This window comes from Egretta garzetta, unplaced genomic scaffold, assembly GCF_000687185.1.
Source record: "Egretta garzetta isolate BGI_Z169 unplaced genomic scaffold, ASM68718v1 scaffold439, whole genome shotgun sequence".
In the NCBI taxonomy this organism is placed as follows: domain Eukaryota; kingdom Metazoa; phylum Chordata; class Aves; order Pelecaniformes; family Ardeidae; genus Egretta; species Egretta garzetta.
In genome coordinates this window covers 1,205,850-1,223,497 of record NW_009260803.1, presented here as the reverse complement: position 1 = coordinate 1,223,497, position 17,648 = coordinate 1,205,850, and the positions used below count along the sequence as shown (strand labels likewise).

At 40.6% G+C, this 17,648-nt stretch overlaps 1 protein-coding gene across 5 annotated transcripts in view; it reads left to right on the top strand.

Annotated features, from left to right (window-relative positions):
* The window catches only part of LOC104133480 (rap guanine nucleotide exchange factor 6), an 86,727-nt gene that overhangs the window by 55,808 nt on the left and 13,271 nt on the right, over positions 1 to 17,648 (top strand). For 3 of the 5 annotated variants that reach the window (XM_035902246.1, XM_035902243.1, XM_035902244.1), the window contains 6 exons: positions 1,773 to 1,984; positions 2,887 to 3,010; positions 8,017 to 8,237; positions 10,679 to 10,870; positions 12,426 to 12,560; positions 13,958 to 14,071. In XM_035902246.1, the coding sequence (XP_035758139.1) occupies positions 1,773 to 1,984; positions 2,887 to 3,010; positions 8,017 to 8,237; positions 10,679 to 10,870; positions 12,426 to 12,560; positions 13,958 to 14,071 (998 nt within the window). The remainder of the gene's footprint in view (positions 1 to 1,772; positions 1,985 to 2,886; positions 3,011 to 8,016; positions 8,238 to 10,678; positions 10,871 to 12,425; positions 12,561 to 13,957; positions 14,072 to 17,648) is intronic. The other 2 variants (XM_035902247.1, XM_035902245.1) reach the window with 1 other exon arrangement.

Below are 17,648 nucleotides of genomic sequence, written 5' to 3'. Positions count from 1 at the left end.
CTGTTTTAATGATGAACTTCAGAAACCTGCCTGAACATTGCTGTCATTTTCTGTGATTCTGGCACCCAGTTCCCCTTCTTTTTTCAGTCGCTGTTACTTTTTCAGTGTGCACTGAGTCATATCTCTGATGATGAGATTACTTTATTTCTTCCTTTCATTGTAAGGACTTCCTCAGTCAGTCTTGTTTTAGTTTAATTTTCCTTTTCAGTCTTTCCTGTCATCTGCTTGCTTCCCTATTTTTTTTCTCTTCATTTGCACATTTAGACTTTCTCTTCTGATTTATACTAGATGCTGTTACTTTAACAGCATGAGTTCAGCATTTTCTTTTATTTGCGATTTTTTTATACCCAGGTTTTACTTAACAAAAAAAAAAAAAAAAAAAAAAGGCACTGTGATTCATCAGACAAAGATCTGGATTCATGCTGTATACCAGCACTATCTTTGAAAATACATTTTAAAATATTTTCTTCCATGTCTAACCAGTTTATCAAATGGTATTGGCTTCGGTTTAGCCATACATTAAAGAATTAATGAATTTCCTTAAAGGGTACTGGGCAACCGTTGGGGCTGTGGCTACTCATTACATGGTGAATGCACATGTGGATGCTGAATCTAATTTCTATACTCTGCTCCCTAATTTCTCCTGGTTTGTTGTAGGTGGAGAAATGACTCTTCTGCTTCTCAGTTAAGTCTAATCAGGCCATGACCGAAGTGGTCTTTGGTCAAAAAAAGCAAATAAATTAGCTTTTGTTTTACCCTTCTTTCAAGAGGAATATGTTTTTGTTAGTATATGCCACAGAGGTTCTCTTTCCTGCTTTGCCTTGCATGTCAGTTGGATGCCATATGGTTCATGAAATAGGAAGATAACCATCCTAATGTAGCATGTAAAAGAGAAGCTGTGCGGTGGCATATATCTGATTTTTCATGAGAGAAGGCTTTCTTTGTGGTTTGACATAGCATGGAGAGAAATGTATATAAAAAAAAAAAAGATAAGTTTTTGAAGCTTTCAAAATGAGAAAAAAAATCTTCTTAGAATAGCAGATTCAGTAATTGTATGATTCTGGATTTACTAATGAATTGTGGAGAATATCACTTTCCAGCTCTGCAGCTACCAGGACTTTGGAGTCATTGCAAAATTTCTTTAGCAAAGATGGTGACCAACTGTGATAGGGAGGATGGATATATTTAATTTTTAGAAGTTGTTTTTTTATTGCATCCAGGTAATTCTGTGTATATTGATGAGACTTGAAGGTACAATAGCAGCTTTTGGTGTATCTGCTGCTTCTAATTCTCAGTCTGTTGGTGCTTGTTTACAAATGCTCCAAACATACTGCTCCTCAGTCCCACCACTTTTGCTTGGGATAAGCTGTGCGCCGTTCCCACTTCCCACCGTAGCCGTGAATTCACCTCGTTAATTTTTCACCCTTTTTGTCCTTACTGTGGTATACAGTTTTACAGGAGAGAAGTGGTTCTTCAATTGAATGGGCATCAGGACTGTGTGACAGAGAGATTGTTTTGGCAGGCTGACGTGGAACTTGTACCTTTTGAATAGGAAGCGGTCATGCTTCTTACAGTTCTCTTTTTCACACGCTCACAAGAGTGAGCAGCAGAGGTTTATTGTGATGAACTTGCAGCCTGGCGTTCAGCCAGCTTTGCCGTTAACCTTGTGAAAGCTATTTTTAAGCCTTAAACCAAAACCCCAACCCTTTTCCTTCCGTATGAAAGGTAATGATTCCACTAACAGCTAGTAATGAAATGTATCTGCCTTACAGTGGGTTAAACCTGGCACCAGTGGCGCGTCTCAGAGGCACTTGGGAGAAGTTACCGAGCAAGTATGAGAAGCACCTCAGAGACCTTCAAGATCTTTTTGATCCATCTCGAAACATGGCAAAATACCGCAACATCCTTAGCAGCCAGAGCATGCAGCCTCCAATTATTCCACTTTTTCCTGTTGTCAAGAAGGATATCACGTTTCTGCATGAAGGTAATGTCAAAGATAGAGAAGTAAGAAACCAAGCGTTGAATATGCTTTAGCCCTTTCTTCAGGGCTCTGATTCAACAAACGTCTAAAAGAAGCTGCCACCAGTAGGATGCTTTTGATGCATCCTTTGTAGGAGTAAAATAAAATAGAACTCTGAATGCATAATGGAAGAGCCTGATCCTCGACAAAAATTAAAAACTAAATGCATATTTTTTAATATTTTAAAAGCAATGCTTAATCTTCATCAGCTGTCCTAACGTTTAGGGTGGAAGCGTAGGTGAGTGTGCTAACTGGTAGTTGCACTACTTCAAATATAATTCTCTTACAAAAACTTGTTGCTGCGTTGTTTGTAGGTTTTTGTTCCATGTTGTGGCTTTCAGACAGCTATGATGATATTAACACTCCTCCTACTCTTGCTTTCAGCGTTTTCAAGGGGTTTTGATTAAACATTTCCTTTTTTTTTCCTTTTACACAAAGTTCTGTTCACAATTAAGGTGTTAAGCATTTCCAAATATGCCCAATTCTTGGTTGTGGTGTTTCAGAACTACTTGAACTAATTTCAGAATGTGAACGCTCTTGATGTCAGTTCTATATTTATATTATTTTAACGTCTATGCCAAGGGATTTGGGCATAGTTCGCTTACTCCTTTCTCCTCCTACTAACACTTGTTCCTTTAGAAATAGATTAACAAGAGCAATGCTGGGGAGGCTGAGTGGGCCTGATTGTGATTTGTTTTTTTTCCAGAGTTTCCTGTTTTCTTGCTATTTTGATTAAAGCAGTTTTGTTGAGGGAGGGGCAGGGAGGGAGGAAGGGTGATGTGGGGGACTTAGGAACACATTGCCCATTAGAAAAGTATTTCTTACTATCTTTTTTTTCTATGTGTGTGTGTGTTTCAATTATGCAGGGAATGATTCTAAGGTGGATGGCCTGGTAAATTTTGAGAAACTCAGAATGATTGCCAAAGAAATTCGCCAAGTTGTCAGGATGACCTCTGCAAACATGGATCCGGCTGTAATGTTCAGACAAAGGTGTGCAATTTAGAAAGACAGTAGGATTGGAGGTGTCTCAGAGTGGGTAGGGGTCTGGGTTTGTGTGTGCATCAGTACGTTAATGTTTCATTGTGTAACGTCCCATTGACATTTACCATCAGAACCGCAGTCTTTATCAGATTATGGCAATATAGTCGATGCTTCCAAGACCTGCTTTTAATGACTACCAAACCAATTGGTTGCCTTATCAAAGGAAAAAAAAAATAGGTTCTAATTTTAAGGATTCATATTTTTGCTAAATGAAATGTTAGTATCAGTAGAGTTTTGGAAGAGGTATAATAGTAGGGAGGAAATCATATATATATAAAAGAGCTCCTAATCACCCATGTATAAATCTGAAATGTTGCTTCAAAAGAAAACGCCACTGATAACATACTGAAAACAAACAAAATATTTTTTATTTGTTCTAAACACAGCTTGCTCTGCCTACGTAATGCTCAACACGTTCAGGCTCTAAGCAGGTGGAGGGGGTGTTTTATTGTTTTCTTTTTTTCTTCCTGATGCATAATAATGCCAGGCTCTGTGTTAACAAACTGCAGAATAAAAGCACCACGATTTCTGATCTGGTGCTGATTAGCTCCAGATTATATTTAGTGTAACGAAATAATTTCCTGCATCTGTTTGCTTCCCACTGGCTGAACCAAAAGCATCAGTGACTCCACTGTTGTCCGCGCAGGGTCCTGATGCCTGTAGATCCCTGCCAAGAAGGGTTTTGTTCTCCTTCCCTTGCACTGTTTGCCTCTCAAGCTAATGGGCCAGACAAAAACCCCTCAGGATGCAGTTCAGGTGGGGAGTTGGTGGTGAGGTGATGTCCTGTGCTGAATCATTACACGATTTCCACTTCAAAACCTGTGAGAATAGTCCTTCGAGTCGCCTGCTGTGTGTGTATCCCTGGCAGTGTCTGGCCAGCAGCAGAGCGCTCTCCGAACACCCTGGGGTGAGCAGAGCACAGAGGAAGCTCAGTGGGCAGATGCTTGGGTGAAGCGTGCGTTGTACAAGCCCTGGCTAAACTCCAGTGGATAGGTCACCCGTGCAGCTGTAACTGGCTGCGATTGAGGAGTTCAGCGAGGTCTGTGCGCTGGAAGGAAGCAGCATATGCAAGGATATGTAGCGTATATAATAGCATAGAGATTTGGTTCCCTGTGGTCTTCCAGTGGTCAGGATTCGCAGATGATCATGAATCCTGTCTGGTTTTTGTTTTCAAGGCTGACTATCAGGAAACAGAAGTATTTTGTTTAACGTTGGATCAATCAAGGCTTGAGATAAAAACAACAGATCCCTTGTTAATGTAGTTTAAAGATGGATTTGTTTCAGAGTGGAGATTCACCTTCATGCTATGGGATTTGAATTAGCAAAACTTCCTTTTGAACATAAAGTTATAAAGCCACTTGCTGTTAAGCTGTGATTGCTTTTCAGAAGCTTTGGCGTTCACAGATGAAATCAGTCTATAAATAAATTTCCTTGATGCCCCGTGCGCTTTCTAAGACCTAATGAGGTCTAATCATTAAATTAATTGAGTAGTAAACAGTTACCTTTAGTATGTTTTTCAGAACTACAGAACACATTTTAATGACCATAATTTAAATTGTGCACACTGACATAAAATGCTTAGGCATCTAATCTTAGAGACCATGCCAAAGATTAAAAGAAAATAATTCCATGTTTGCACATAATTTATATTCATTTTCATTGCCTCTGGTGTTTGATCTATCAGTTTGTGTTACGAAGCACCAATAAATGCTTTTGAAGATTAAAAATTAACAAGAAAAGGTGTTTGTTAGCGGTAACAGGAGACTCGCTAGCAAGTTCATGACTAGCATCTGGTTCTTGAGCATGTATTTGGCAACTAGCTTGTTGCCCAGCAAGCAATCAAGAGAAAGCAACATAAACTTCTGAATACTGATGGTGTGATTTCTCATGCGCTTACTGCAGTCCTAATGCAAAGAATAAATTTATTGAATCACACTTCTGCAATCTGAAGAAGTTAAACAGTTTTCACTTGCTCCATCAAAATTGAATTTGACTTGTGGGAAATACTTAACAAGAAAATTTAATGCAATTTTGGTTTTTAAATTCATAGGTTAAACTTCAACAAAAAACTGATAGATGCTCTTCCATAAAGTATTTGCTCAAGTCCTGCCCTTGCATTCCATGAAAACATTGTGTTATTGTTTGAGAAGAATTTTGCTGTATAGAAATTTTTTCTTTTCTGTTCTTTCCTGTCTACATCTTTCTTCCTGACTCTCAACTGTTTTATTTTTTTTCCTGTGCTTTTCTGTTCAAATACATGCTTCAATGTATATGGCTCTTGCTTACAGGAAGAAGAGGTGGAGAAGTTTGGGGTAAGTGTAGAGATGAATGCAACTAAGATAAATAAGGATTATGCAACTCTTAACATACTGCATCCTCCTCGTTAGTGCATGCATCTGAAATACAGCATGCATTTTATTAACCCTGCAATACATATTTTTTGGAAAACAGGAATAAGGGGTTACAGTCAACGTTGTACTACAGCTATAAAAATTCTGAGTTGCTTTTGTGTACTAGATAAGTTGTTTTGAGTTTTGGCTTTATGCATTCAAAAAACCTGCTGTGCAGTTATATTGGAAGGCAAACTATTTTGGGAAAGAGATTATTTGCTTTTTAACATTTAACAGAAAAGTTTAAGCCATTCTGCTTTTTAAACTATAGGAACACTTTGAATTGTGAAAATGATACAGTAATTTCCCCCCTGAAGTCTGAGTTCAAGCTTTGAAGTCTTTATTTTTAGTATGTATTCAAAATGCATCTCACATTTCATGCACCAAAATCCTCATTGATTTCACTGGGAGTCTTGGTTGTGCAAGGACTGAATAATGAAGTGACTACAAATGAGAGTACTAAGACTGGCTAGTGAAATTCCTGACTGACACATGGCAGTCATGTTGTAGCCATATTTTATGTGTTCTTCTTTGTATTTTTGCCCATAAACTCTGTGTACCTGAGCCTATGTGCCTTTGCATTTTGAAACTCTGCTTCTTTCCATACTGTGGGCATCTGGTTTAAAGCCAGCTATATGTTAGTATGTCAACATTTTGCATAGAGGATGGAGGCAGAAATGCTCACGGTGCTTTGCCCTCCCCAAAATCCCTTTGCAAGTCGCAGAGGAAGCCTGGTGTGGCAACGCGATTCGTCAGCAAAGAGGATCCAGGCACTGCTGTGCAGAGAACGGATTTACCCATGCCAGCAGTGATGGGGCCAGTGCCAGGGCTTGTGCTAGACAAACTGGGCAGAGCAGGTTTGGGTACTGGTCACTGGTGTGAAATGAGCAACGTGTGGATGCCCTTGGTGCAGGAGAGCTTGGCTGGCAGCGTTCGGTGCTCAGTAATCGGCCGCTCACAGAGCGGCTCACGGGAAGAAATCCCTAGGACCCAACTGGAGCCACCATAATTTCTGACCCTTGGGATTACTATGAACACAAGTAAATAAGGAAAAAACATTTTTAAAGGAAATTGAATTAAATTGCCTTAAAAAGTCAATTTCAGACTTAAAAGAAGGACAGTGTATACATAAGCAATAAAATATTTGTATTATTAAACATAAACATAAGTATAGTTTCCAGTTTCATTATGTAATAGGTCCTAGGTTTGCTGGGACCCGTAGGAGATCGGAGTGCCCCCTTGGCTCGCATAGGTGTGAACGGGCCATCGTGCCTTTTGCTGCTCTTTGCCTACAATAGCATTACTTTTTTATTTAATTAAGCTATAAATTTCTGCCAGTTTTTAAGCTTATATTTTCTCTTTGATTGATTTAACATCTTGAAAAGATTGCACTCAGCTGTTTCGCACCATTTCTTTTTTTTTTATGCTCAGTGTGCTCAATTCCTTAGGCTTCCTCAAACAATATGCTTCGTTCTGACTCTCTGTATGGCTCTTCTGTGCTGGACATTGTTTATTTTGCCACTTGTGATTCTGTAAACACACCCAAGATCTTGATAAACATCTTTACAAGTAATTTAGCCTTTTAAAATACAGCTATTCCTCTGAATGTCTAAAAAAAAAACCCCACAACCAACCAACTTCAAACAACTTCATCGACACTTTCTATTAAAATTTACATGTAACACGTACCATGGTCTCCATTTATCACAAAATGGATTGGGACTGGTGTGACCATAGGACTTCGGACAGTTGAAACAGAGGTGATGCGTATATTTGAGCTATACCAAGATCAGTGACCGTCTGTACCTGAACCGTTTAGGGATTATTTATTTTTGCTTCGGTTGCTGACAGAATCGGCAGCTCAAAATCAGGAATGTTGAGGAGCGTCGTCTTGCGTAGATGCAAGTCTGTACGAGGCTGGGCACGTGTATGTTAGCGCTGCCTTCCTGACCTTTGTTGGGATACGCTTTTTTTAATGAGTTGCTCTTCTGTGAATGTTTTTACTTAAGTGGAGAAAGAAGTTAAGTGTGTAATATAATGTACTTTGCATATTTAACATAATTTTTCCTCCGATTTAAACACTGTCAGAAGCTCATTTTTCTAAGAGGATTACAGTAGTCGCTCACTTCTGTACTCAGCTGAATTGCAAGAAGTTTCTGTTGTAAGCCTGATGCAAAGAGTGGGTGTCAAATGCCTTAACAAAAAAAAAAGTTAATCAAGTTTGTCCGCTCTTATGCGGTTGAAATAGCGTGGGTTTTGCGGAACAAGACTGCGAGTCGTTAGCAGAGCTAGCTGGGTACTTTACGCAGCATTGCGCCTCATTCTTGCTATTTCCCCACTTTCATACGCAGCCCTTTTCTAGACTCAAGTTGCTGCTCTCAATTTACCAGAATATTTTCAGACAAGTGTTGTTTTAATGCTGTTCATCTTTTTAACTCATTTGCATCAGCATGCACTAGCCCTAACTGAAGATTATTGGTATTAATCTGCTTTGGCGTGTGCTACTGCAGCTCCTCAGTGCTGTCGAGAACTAAAAATTTACTGCTTTGCTCTTTTCTTTTCTAGATCTCTGAGTCAGGGCAGCACAAACTCGAACATGCTGGATGTACAGGGAGGCGCTCACAAAAAACGCGCCCGACGCAGCTCACTCCTGAACGCCAAGAAGCTGTACGAGGATGCCCAGATGGCGAGGAAGGTGAAGCAGTACCTGTCCAACCTGAATGTAGAGACAGATGAAGAAAAGATCCAAATATTGTCACTTCAGTGTGAGCCTGCCTATAGCACTCGTAAGTACAGTGATCTCAGAATGGTGGCGTGCTCCATAAAATTTATAAAAACCTTGTTCCTTCCCTAGAAATACTCATGTAAGATCTTTCTCTTCTCCCTTCAAGAAAAAAAACTCCAGTGCTTGTTTGTCGATTCATGTACTAACAGTTTCAGCACACCGGCATTTGTCTTCTGATCTTGGTTGAGCTCAGAAAATGTCAGTGATGTTTTCTATTTTGACCTGTAGTTCTTAAACTGTCTTTTCATCAGTCTGGAAGGAAATTCGATAGTACATTAGCTCTATTCTTGCCCTCCTGTCCTTGTACAGAATTAGGAAGGATAAAAGTAACGCTTACCATATGAACAGCGAGAAAATGAAAAGAGACAAAATCAATATAGAAACTGCAATGGATTACAGCTTAGGCTAAACAAAGATTGTGGAGAAGGAGAAGTTAGGTCAGTATTGACTGATGGGATTGACATGGCTTGACAGTCAAAAATTGAGGGCTACAGCAGGACAGTTTTCATAATTTGAGCTCCTGTGCAACTGTCTAAGTAAACAAACTGTTACCTGACCTGCTGTCTTACAGTTCAGTAAATTCTTATTTAGAAGTGAGAAATAGTAATTGCATTTTATTTTGATCCTTAGAAATTTTCCCTTGCTTGAAAGGTGGGTTTGTTTCAAAATGCTGATTGAAATAATGTTTTGGGCTTACCTGTTGTCCAAATGCAGCATTTTAAGACTTTTTTTTTTTTGTCCTCAAATACCATTTTGTCCCTGATGAGGGAAGTTAAAAGCATGACTAGGAGATGGCATCTCAAAGATAAAATGTTAAGCCCTTTCCATTATTCAGTATTAAGAATGCAAATCCGTGTTTTTTCTTAAGGTGCCTTTTTATGAATTTTTTTTAACATTTCCTTTTAAATAGGACTGATGTAGGAATCCTGGAAATGGCCATAGTTGACTCCCTTTTTTAAAATGTTAAATTCTGTGTATTCACACTGGCCTTGTACCTGAGGTCACCAGAAATCACAGGTAGCTCTGAATAGAAATACACGTGGCCTCATACACTGCGAGCAGAGGTGTTCTGCTTGTGCTGTGTTCAGCCAGATACGTAACAGCACAGAATGTTTCTACTTCGAGGTGACACCATTGTGGGTTTTATGCTTTAATTCCACCACCCCCACCCCCAAAATAATAAATTAAAGCACGCTGGGATGAGCTCTTGATAGATGATCTATGTGCAAACATAACAGGGGGTCACACCATGCCTGGGAGACAGACATCAATATTATGAGGTTGCTTTTCAGTAGTTCTAAATAAATAATTTAAAATATTTTTTGCACAGGGGTAGCCTGTAGGTAATTGGGAGTAAAAATAGGGAATATATGCTTACTGTTTTTACTCCCTGTTAGTTAAGCAAATCAAGTCCTTTTTATCTTAAACTTCAACAAGGGAAAGTGGATATACAAATTCTAGAGTGGCATATTACTAAAGTATCTATTTTTTAAAAATGGAGGAAAAAAACCCCAAACCCCAAAACCACAGGTAATTGATCTGGTTGAGATTAGACTCCTAGTCTGCAGAGCTAGCAGAAGAGATGGGGAGGGATGCGGAGCGCGGGGGAACGGCCAGCCCCCTCGTGGTTTGTATTCCGAGGGAGTGGGAGCCCTGAGCCGCTCCCCAGGGAGTTCCTCCACACCTGGTGTGTTTACCCACATTTAAGTGTTTTGACCACGTAGCTTTGAGTCAGGGAGCCTGGCGCATGGTTTTGCAGATTGGTTTTGTGCCGATGGTTTGTGTTGGGTTTTGGTTTTTTTTTTTTTCTTTTTTTTTGCACACAGCCAGAAAAGCAGGAGGTGCAGCTCCCCAGTCTCTTACCTCAAGAGCAGGATTCTCCTGGCCTTGCTTGTGGGAGGAAAGAGCAGCAGTAGTGCTGCAATCCAGACTTTTCCAAGGGAATTTAAGGAGAGGTCAGATGGCCTTAACTTCAGAGTTTATTAACTGCTGTGTGATGAAAGTAGAAACAGAATCAGTGCCCTGTGTTTTAAATCAATTGTGCCACCTAGTGAAAGGTTTGATGCCAATTGCAAAACAACCGTTCCTTCGCCTCCCTTCGGTGGCATTACATCATTTTGAAGGAGATGCTGTTATGCTTTTGCACCTTATGTACAAACATCTGAAGTACGGGCTTCAACTGTGGTAGAAAGAAATTGCATTTTTTGTCTTTTGATGAAGTGCCTCTATGACACTTTGAAGAGTTTAGGTTTTGAAATGCCATTTCACATAACAGGCTCTTCAGTGTAACAAGGTGGGTGTGTTTGGAATAGAAATGGTTTCAGATACGTTTTCTCTGCTTCATGCCGTGGCTGCTTTGTCTGGATGGTTGTACTCAGAATGACTGTAATAATCCTGCAACTCAAAGTGCGAGATCTTCATATGCAATTTTTTCCATAACAGTGACAAAGAATTTAAGTGAGAGAAGAGGAGCGAAATCCTCAGAAATGTCTCCAGTACCCATGAGATCAATTGGCCAAACCGCTAAAGCCCATCAGCATCAGCAAAACAGGATGAGTCAAGTTCTTCAGGTTCCAACGGTGAATTTATACCCCAGTAGGAAAAAGGGACTGACGAAGGATCATGTCACATTCAGTGAGTATCTTCAGTTCACCTCTCTGGAGGGTTTTATAAATTAAGTATTATTTACCTAATACTTAATTTAAGTATTAAATTAAGGGGGAAAGCTGTTGGTAGCTGGGTGGGTTATTTGCAATACCGTTACGCTTCATTTACTTCATTCACTTGAAAATAGGTGAAGCGTATGAAGGGGGTGTGCCATTTACTTAATCATTTGCACAATTTTTAATAGCTTTTCTTAAAACAGCTAATCATAAGGTGCTGGCTCCAAATACGCTCTTGCTTTAGTTTTATTACTTGAAACTTAGCGCTTTCTGTGGCAGGGCTTATTTTCTACATACCTGAAAAGTGTACAGGCATTTTTTTTCTTGAACTAAAGAATTCCTTCGAACTAAAGTGATCTTAATCTCTCTCTTGAACGGGTCAGGTGTACGGTGTTCAGTGTCTTACTGTGTACTTCTGCATTCTGAAGGGATCTTGTGCAAACGGAGCAGAACAACATTGCTTGTTTCTTTCCATGACAAAATGAAGTGTAATATAGTTAGGTGAAATCATTGAAACAAATCAGAGGCATTTAACATTTTAACCTTTGGAACACCATTAGAATAACATTATTGTCAAATGGAACAACATATGTTATTAGTTGCTCCGAGTGAGCATCAATTCTTGCTATTTCTAGATTTGCTCGTTACAAAGCAGTGTTATGTATTAAAATGCTTTTGACCTATTTGCATAACTGTTGTATCATTTGAAAGCTACAATTGTGGATTTATTTAATAAGGTTAGTTGCACTTAATATGAAATGATTCTATGATACATCGAGTATCAATATCCATAAAAATAACATCAGAAAACAATATATTGCAGCATATAGAATAGCATTTGCAGTTAGTATTTATTTCAAGTCTCCTCTTAAAAGCCTGTGCAACTTGATAGGTTCCAGAAGCTTTGCTGAGAGGTATTTCTTCATTCCTGTGTGCTCAGTGTTGAGTGTTGATCTAACAAACTATTGAGAACTTAAATGGACTCCTCAGCACTGTGTCCTCTGCCAGGTGCTCCAACAGTGAATGAGAACCACCAGATCACCAGTTTGCAAAGCACAGTGGTACACCGGTCTTGCTAAACTTGCAGAGTTGTGTACAGTGCCCGTGAGTCCTGATTTGAGAACTCATGATTCAGAAGATCTTGAACTGACTTGTTGGCTATGACACAAATTGTTTTTAACGCTGTCCCAACAGTCATGGGCAAGGGCTTCCTCCGGGCTTTGTCTTACGCAGTTCTCAGTCCTTTGCCAAACCCACCACTAGTGCATCTGTTGCAATGGTTCCGGTTGTGACCTGGGCGTTCCACCACACTCGAGAGGAGCAGCCGGTAGTAGCAGTGGTCACTGCTCATCTGATCAAAACTTGAGATGGAGGCCGCCTCCACATGCAACATGCATCTGAGCATCTGCTCCTCTCCTTGCTGAATACTGCAGTGTTGTTCAACACAGTGCTTATCCGTAGTTTAAACAGCTATCACTAACTTGAAAAAAGAATAATATGCAGTAAATTATTCCATTGTTTTGTAGGTACAGGCTCCCCACAGAAGTCATTAAGCTTGTCTGAGGAAGTCAGTAGTAAGAAGCAAACAGATGACACGATGTCCATGGCATCTTCTTTGCACTCCAGCCCACCTGCTTCTCCTCAGGGCTCTCCCCGCAAAGGTACGTCTGCTGCATGAGCATTCACAGTGCACGTCGGCATCCGTCTCGGGAACGCGTGCCTGTCTTGTCCTAAAGCCAGGGTTGGCAGTGGCAGGAATATTTGTTGTAAGGACATGTAAGAGAAATAGCAGTTTAGAATATTCATGTCAAGAATAGAATAGTGTCTTTCTATGACGAGACGTAGTTTTTCCAATGTGTTTGTGTGTGTTGGCCTTAAAAGTCACCTACTGTTTAAAACCGGGAAAGACTGTTTTCTTAAAAACCACTAAGTGCTTCTGGCGGAATTCCCAATAGATCCTAAGTGCTGATGCCTGCCAGTGTACCAGTTCAGATGTAGGTGGCCAGTTATTTGAATGGGATTTGCAAATCTGAGGATTTCTTGAAGATGACAGTATTGCACAGAAACTGCAGCTTTTGAGACACCTTATGTTTTTGCCTAAGGTAGCTGGAATATCAGGTGATCGGGTGGAGCTGGAGATAAAATGCTGTCACAGTTCTCCAGAATAGATGGGTTTAATAGCTGCAAAAGTTGTACATCCATCTAAATCCTCAAGTCGCTATTTGTATTTTTTGTTCTTGTGCACAGGGCTTTGTATATATCCCTGTCTGTCTTGATGCCCTGAGAATCCCTTTATTTTTGATGTCTTCGTCTTAAAAGGCCCGCATCACTTCATCATTAGTCAACCTTGGATGGGAATTCATTTGAAATCTCTTAACACCACTTTGTAGTCAGCCAGTGTGGTCAGTGTGGAACGGTGTAAGGCATTTCTCCTTCCCTTCTGTGCTGTTTTTGACTCACTGGCAGCCCAAAGCCACTGGATTTAGCATGGCATGGCATGGTGACTTACTGCTTCTCACCCTTTTCAGTGGGAGGCCATGCTGGTCTGCCCACTTCTGCCTTCACAAGATACTGTTTCTTTTAGAAGAATGCCACTTATTTGACTTAAACACAGCATATGTAGAAGAAGCTTAATTACTTGGGTTGCCAAACCTAGCTCCACGGAGGTTTTTCAGCATCGCTTATAAACATGTTATTTTTGTTAACTTTCATCTGGTTCTTTGAAAATAATATTTTGTTTCTTTGGGGTTATTTCATTAACTTGCTTTCAGCATACTTTTAGCACTGATCTAATTTGATTGAGGTGATCCATACCCTGTTGTATTGTGAAGTGTTAACAGCTCATTGAACTAAAATTAGGTGCTTCACAGACAGCTGAAAGACATAATTTTAGGCATGAACACATTCCACTTAATCTTAGATTTCATTTTCTTTTGAGCTACACCCAAGTGATATTGAAATAGGATTGAAGAAAAAAATGTTTTAAAATCAGGATGTTATTTTCACTGTTCATTATCTCATCACTTATGAAGATCTGCCTGTGTGTACTTTATTGTAGTTGGTAACATCCAAAGGTCGGATAACTGCAGTCAGATGAATCTCTCTGGCTCTTCCTCATCACTTGCCAGTGAAGCCAGCAACAAGAACAGTGGACAACGCAGCTACGGAATAGGTGGGGCTTACTTACAAAAGAAAATTCAGATGATTATTTTCAAAGCCAGAGACGGTTCTGACATGAGGGAAAAGGGAGAAAGAGAGGATGAGAGTGGAAAGGCAGAAGCTGAGCGTGAGCACAGGAAAACGAAGGGACCCCACTTTAGAAGACTTAGGGAAAGAAGCTTCTCCAGGCAAAGAACAGCTTTTACTGCAAAAAGGGAAGCAGAGCACGTTGAAGCCTCAGAAGGGAGTGAAAACCAAAAGGAGAAAGACAGTGATGCTCTGAGTACATCAAGTATCTATAGCAACAGCAATCTGTGGACATCTTACTGCCTGTGTGTGAAGCCTAGGAAGAGAAGGAAGACTATATGATGTATTTCTAGAAGAAAGACTATGGTGTCCACTTTCTGTCAGATACACTGATTTTACCAAAGTTATTTTAGCATTATTCATTTACATGTTTAAGCCGTGTAATGTGCTTCCCTTCCAGATATTTGTGTCAGTTATTTATAGCTAATCACCCTTACAGTGCAGTGAAGACAATAATGTGAAGTTTAGAAAATCAAGGAACAGGTACAGTGGAGTTCTGTTACTCAGTGTTTTGCAAATGCCAATGAAACAGTAAGTTCTGCAACGTTCTCTTCATTAGACTCTAGATAGTCCCTCGTATGACGTAAATTGAACGCTCTCTTCCAGCGTTGGTGTATATTTGCATTGGTCACATCTGGTAACCTTTTCAGCCCAGCGAAGACTTGCATTTATTCTGTTTATGGACATGTGCTGTTGTTTAATGACTCAGCTTTCAGGTAGTGTTAATCTCTTTGATGAAGAGGAGTCCTTTTGCTCTCCAGATCTTTGAAGTTCTTGAAGAAGAGTGTCTTAAGATGTACTGTGAGAACGTTTCTTACTGCAGTACAGTTGTGTTAATTTTAAAGAGTCCGTTAGACAAAGTAAAGAATATGAGGTATTAATTATTGTCAAAGGAAAGGAAACTGAAATTTAATCTTAAAAATGCTAGTCTCAAGTGCAGGGTTTTTTCCAGTCATAAGGTTCAGTTCTTTAGTTTGATAATATTGATATTTAATGCTCATATTTGCTCTTACAGCAATAATCAAGCTTAAGTAGTGAGATCTCCCGAATTACGAGCTGTATGCTCAGTGGCCTGTACACCAGTGGCTCCAGATGCCGTGCTAGGTGACCTCTGTATTTTTTACAGACTTAATGACATCAGCCTTGTGTTTTGAGTTGTGTGCATCACTGGCATCGTGGCTTTCACACTGCCTGGTCATCTCACATTTTCACCTAATTGATGTAAATACCTGGCAGTCCAGCTCAAAGGCACGTGTAGGTAGAAGTGAAGTGAGAAATCGAGTGATTGGCAGAAATTTGGGAAGAAGTGTTTATCTGAGGACTGTGTCAACAGTAGTGTCTCTTGTAAAGAAAGACCCATGTTTTGATACACTTACAGATGCTCGCTTACCTGTACATGAAGCAGTTGATGATCCAGTATTTTCAAATAAAGTTCTAATTTTGTAATTTTTTGCACATGATGTAAAGCATATCGTAGCCTGTGGTCGCCTAGTGGAGGCAGGGGTATATTTCCTGATGTGCAGTGGATTTTCTATAGAGATACCCACTGGGAACTTAAAGAAAAAAAAAAATATTTAATAAAAAAACCCCAAACACCGCCACAGTCATTAATCCAAGACCTTTTGTCCTCAGATAAAGGGGAACAACCCACAACTGTGGGCCAGAAGAGTTACTGGAGGCAAAATATTTGGGGTTTTTTTTATTTAAAAAACAAACCAGTTTAACAGACACCTCCTGATTTTGTTGCCTGGCCACACAAGAGAATGAACTTTGGTCTGCCCATAAGATGGTGCATGGGCTTAGGTAAAGAGATGAATACTCCAGAGAGCTTGAAATCTGAATATCCTGAATTTGCTGCTGCAGCTGAAGGCACACAAGTCTATGGGGCCTGACAGGATTCATCCTGGGGTACTGAAAGAGTCAGCTGATGTTATTGTGAGACCTCTCACAGTTATTTATCAGTGGTCTTGGGACTCTGGAGAAGGTCCCAGTCAACTGGAAGCTAGCAAACGTTATCCCAGTTTTCAAGGAAGTCAAGAAAGAAGACCCCGGTAATTGTAAGCCTGTCAGTCTCACTTCAGTGCCAGGTAAAATGATGGAGAAGATTATTCTGGGAGTTACTGAAAAATGCTTGAAAGACAATGTGGTCATGATTCAGAGCCAACATGGGGCTATGAAGGGAAGGTCATGTCTTACTAACTTAAATATCCTTTTGAGACAAGATTACCCACCTCAAAGGCAAAGGGAAGGCAGCAGATGTGGGTGTTTGGGATTTTAGCAGAGTTTTTGCTACTGTCTCTCACAGTATCCTTCTGGACAAAATGTCCAGCATGGATACAATATTGTGGGTGAACAATTGGCTTGAAGGGTCAGTCCAAAGGAGCTGATGGCCAGTCACTGCTGGTGCTACCCAGGACTCCATTTTAGGACCAGTGCTCTTCAACTTCTTTTTTTATTGATGACCTGGACACAGGGAGTTGAGTGCACACAAGTAAGCTTGCTGACAATGCTAAATTAGGAGGAGTCGTTAATTCCTTCCAGGGTAGAGAGGCCTTACAGAGAGATCTTGATAGATGAGAGTGCTGAGCAGTCACCGACTCTATGAAATACAACAAGAACAAATGCTGGATTCTGCACCTGGGACAGTGTAATTCTGGACGTATGTGTAGACCAGGGGGCAAGAGGCTGGAGTGCAGACCTGCGGAAAAGGGATCTGGGGGTTTTGGTGGATGGGAGGATCAGTATGGGTCAATAATGTGCCCCGAGTGCTAAAAGGGCCACCCATATCCTGGGTGCATTAAGCACAGCGTAGCAAACTGGTTGAAAGAAGAGATTGTCGTGCTGTATTCAGTTCTGACACGGCCTTACCTCAAGTGCTGTGTGCAGCTTTGGGCTCCACTGTAGGCGGAGGATATGAAAATACTGGAGTGTGTCCAAAGGAGAGCAACAAAGATGGTGAGAGGACTAGAGGGCCTGACTTCAGAGGAGCGGCTGCGGTCACTTGGTCTGTTCAGCTTAGAGCAGAGGAGACTGAAGGCTGTGGGCATTGCTGTCTGCAACTTCACGAGGGGGAGTGGAGAGGGAGGTGCTGATCTCTTGTCTCTGGTGTATGGCGATAGGATGCCTGGGAATGGCTTAAAGCTGGAATTTCAGATTAGTTATTAGGGAAGAAGTTCTTTACTGAAGGGCTGGACAAGAACTGGAACAGGCTTCCTAGGGAAGTGGTCGTGGCCCCGAGTCTGTCGGTGTTCCAGAAGCATTCAGACAATGCTCTTAGATACATGGTTCAACGTTCAGGTTGCGCTGTGTGGAGGGAGACCAGTCACTAAACCCAAAGGACCTGGGAGTGTGGTTTCCCTCAGACCAGCCCAGATGCACTTTGCTGAGTTCAGTTCTTTTCAATTCTTTGCTGAGTCTCTAAGGTCATCAAAACAAATGATTTAGGCAAGTTGTTCATATTAAGGGCTTTTTCTGAGGCAGTCTGGGGACAGGTCTCCCATCTG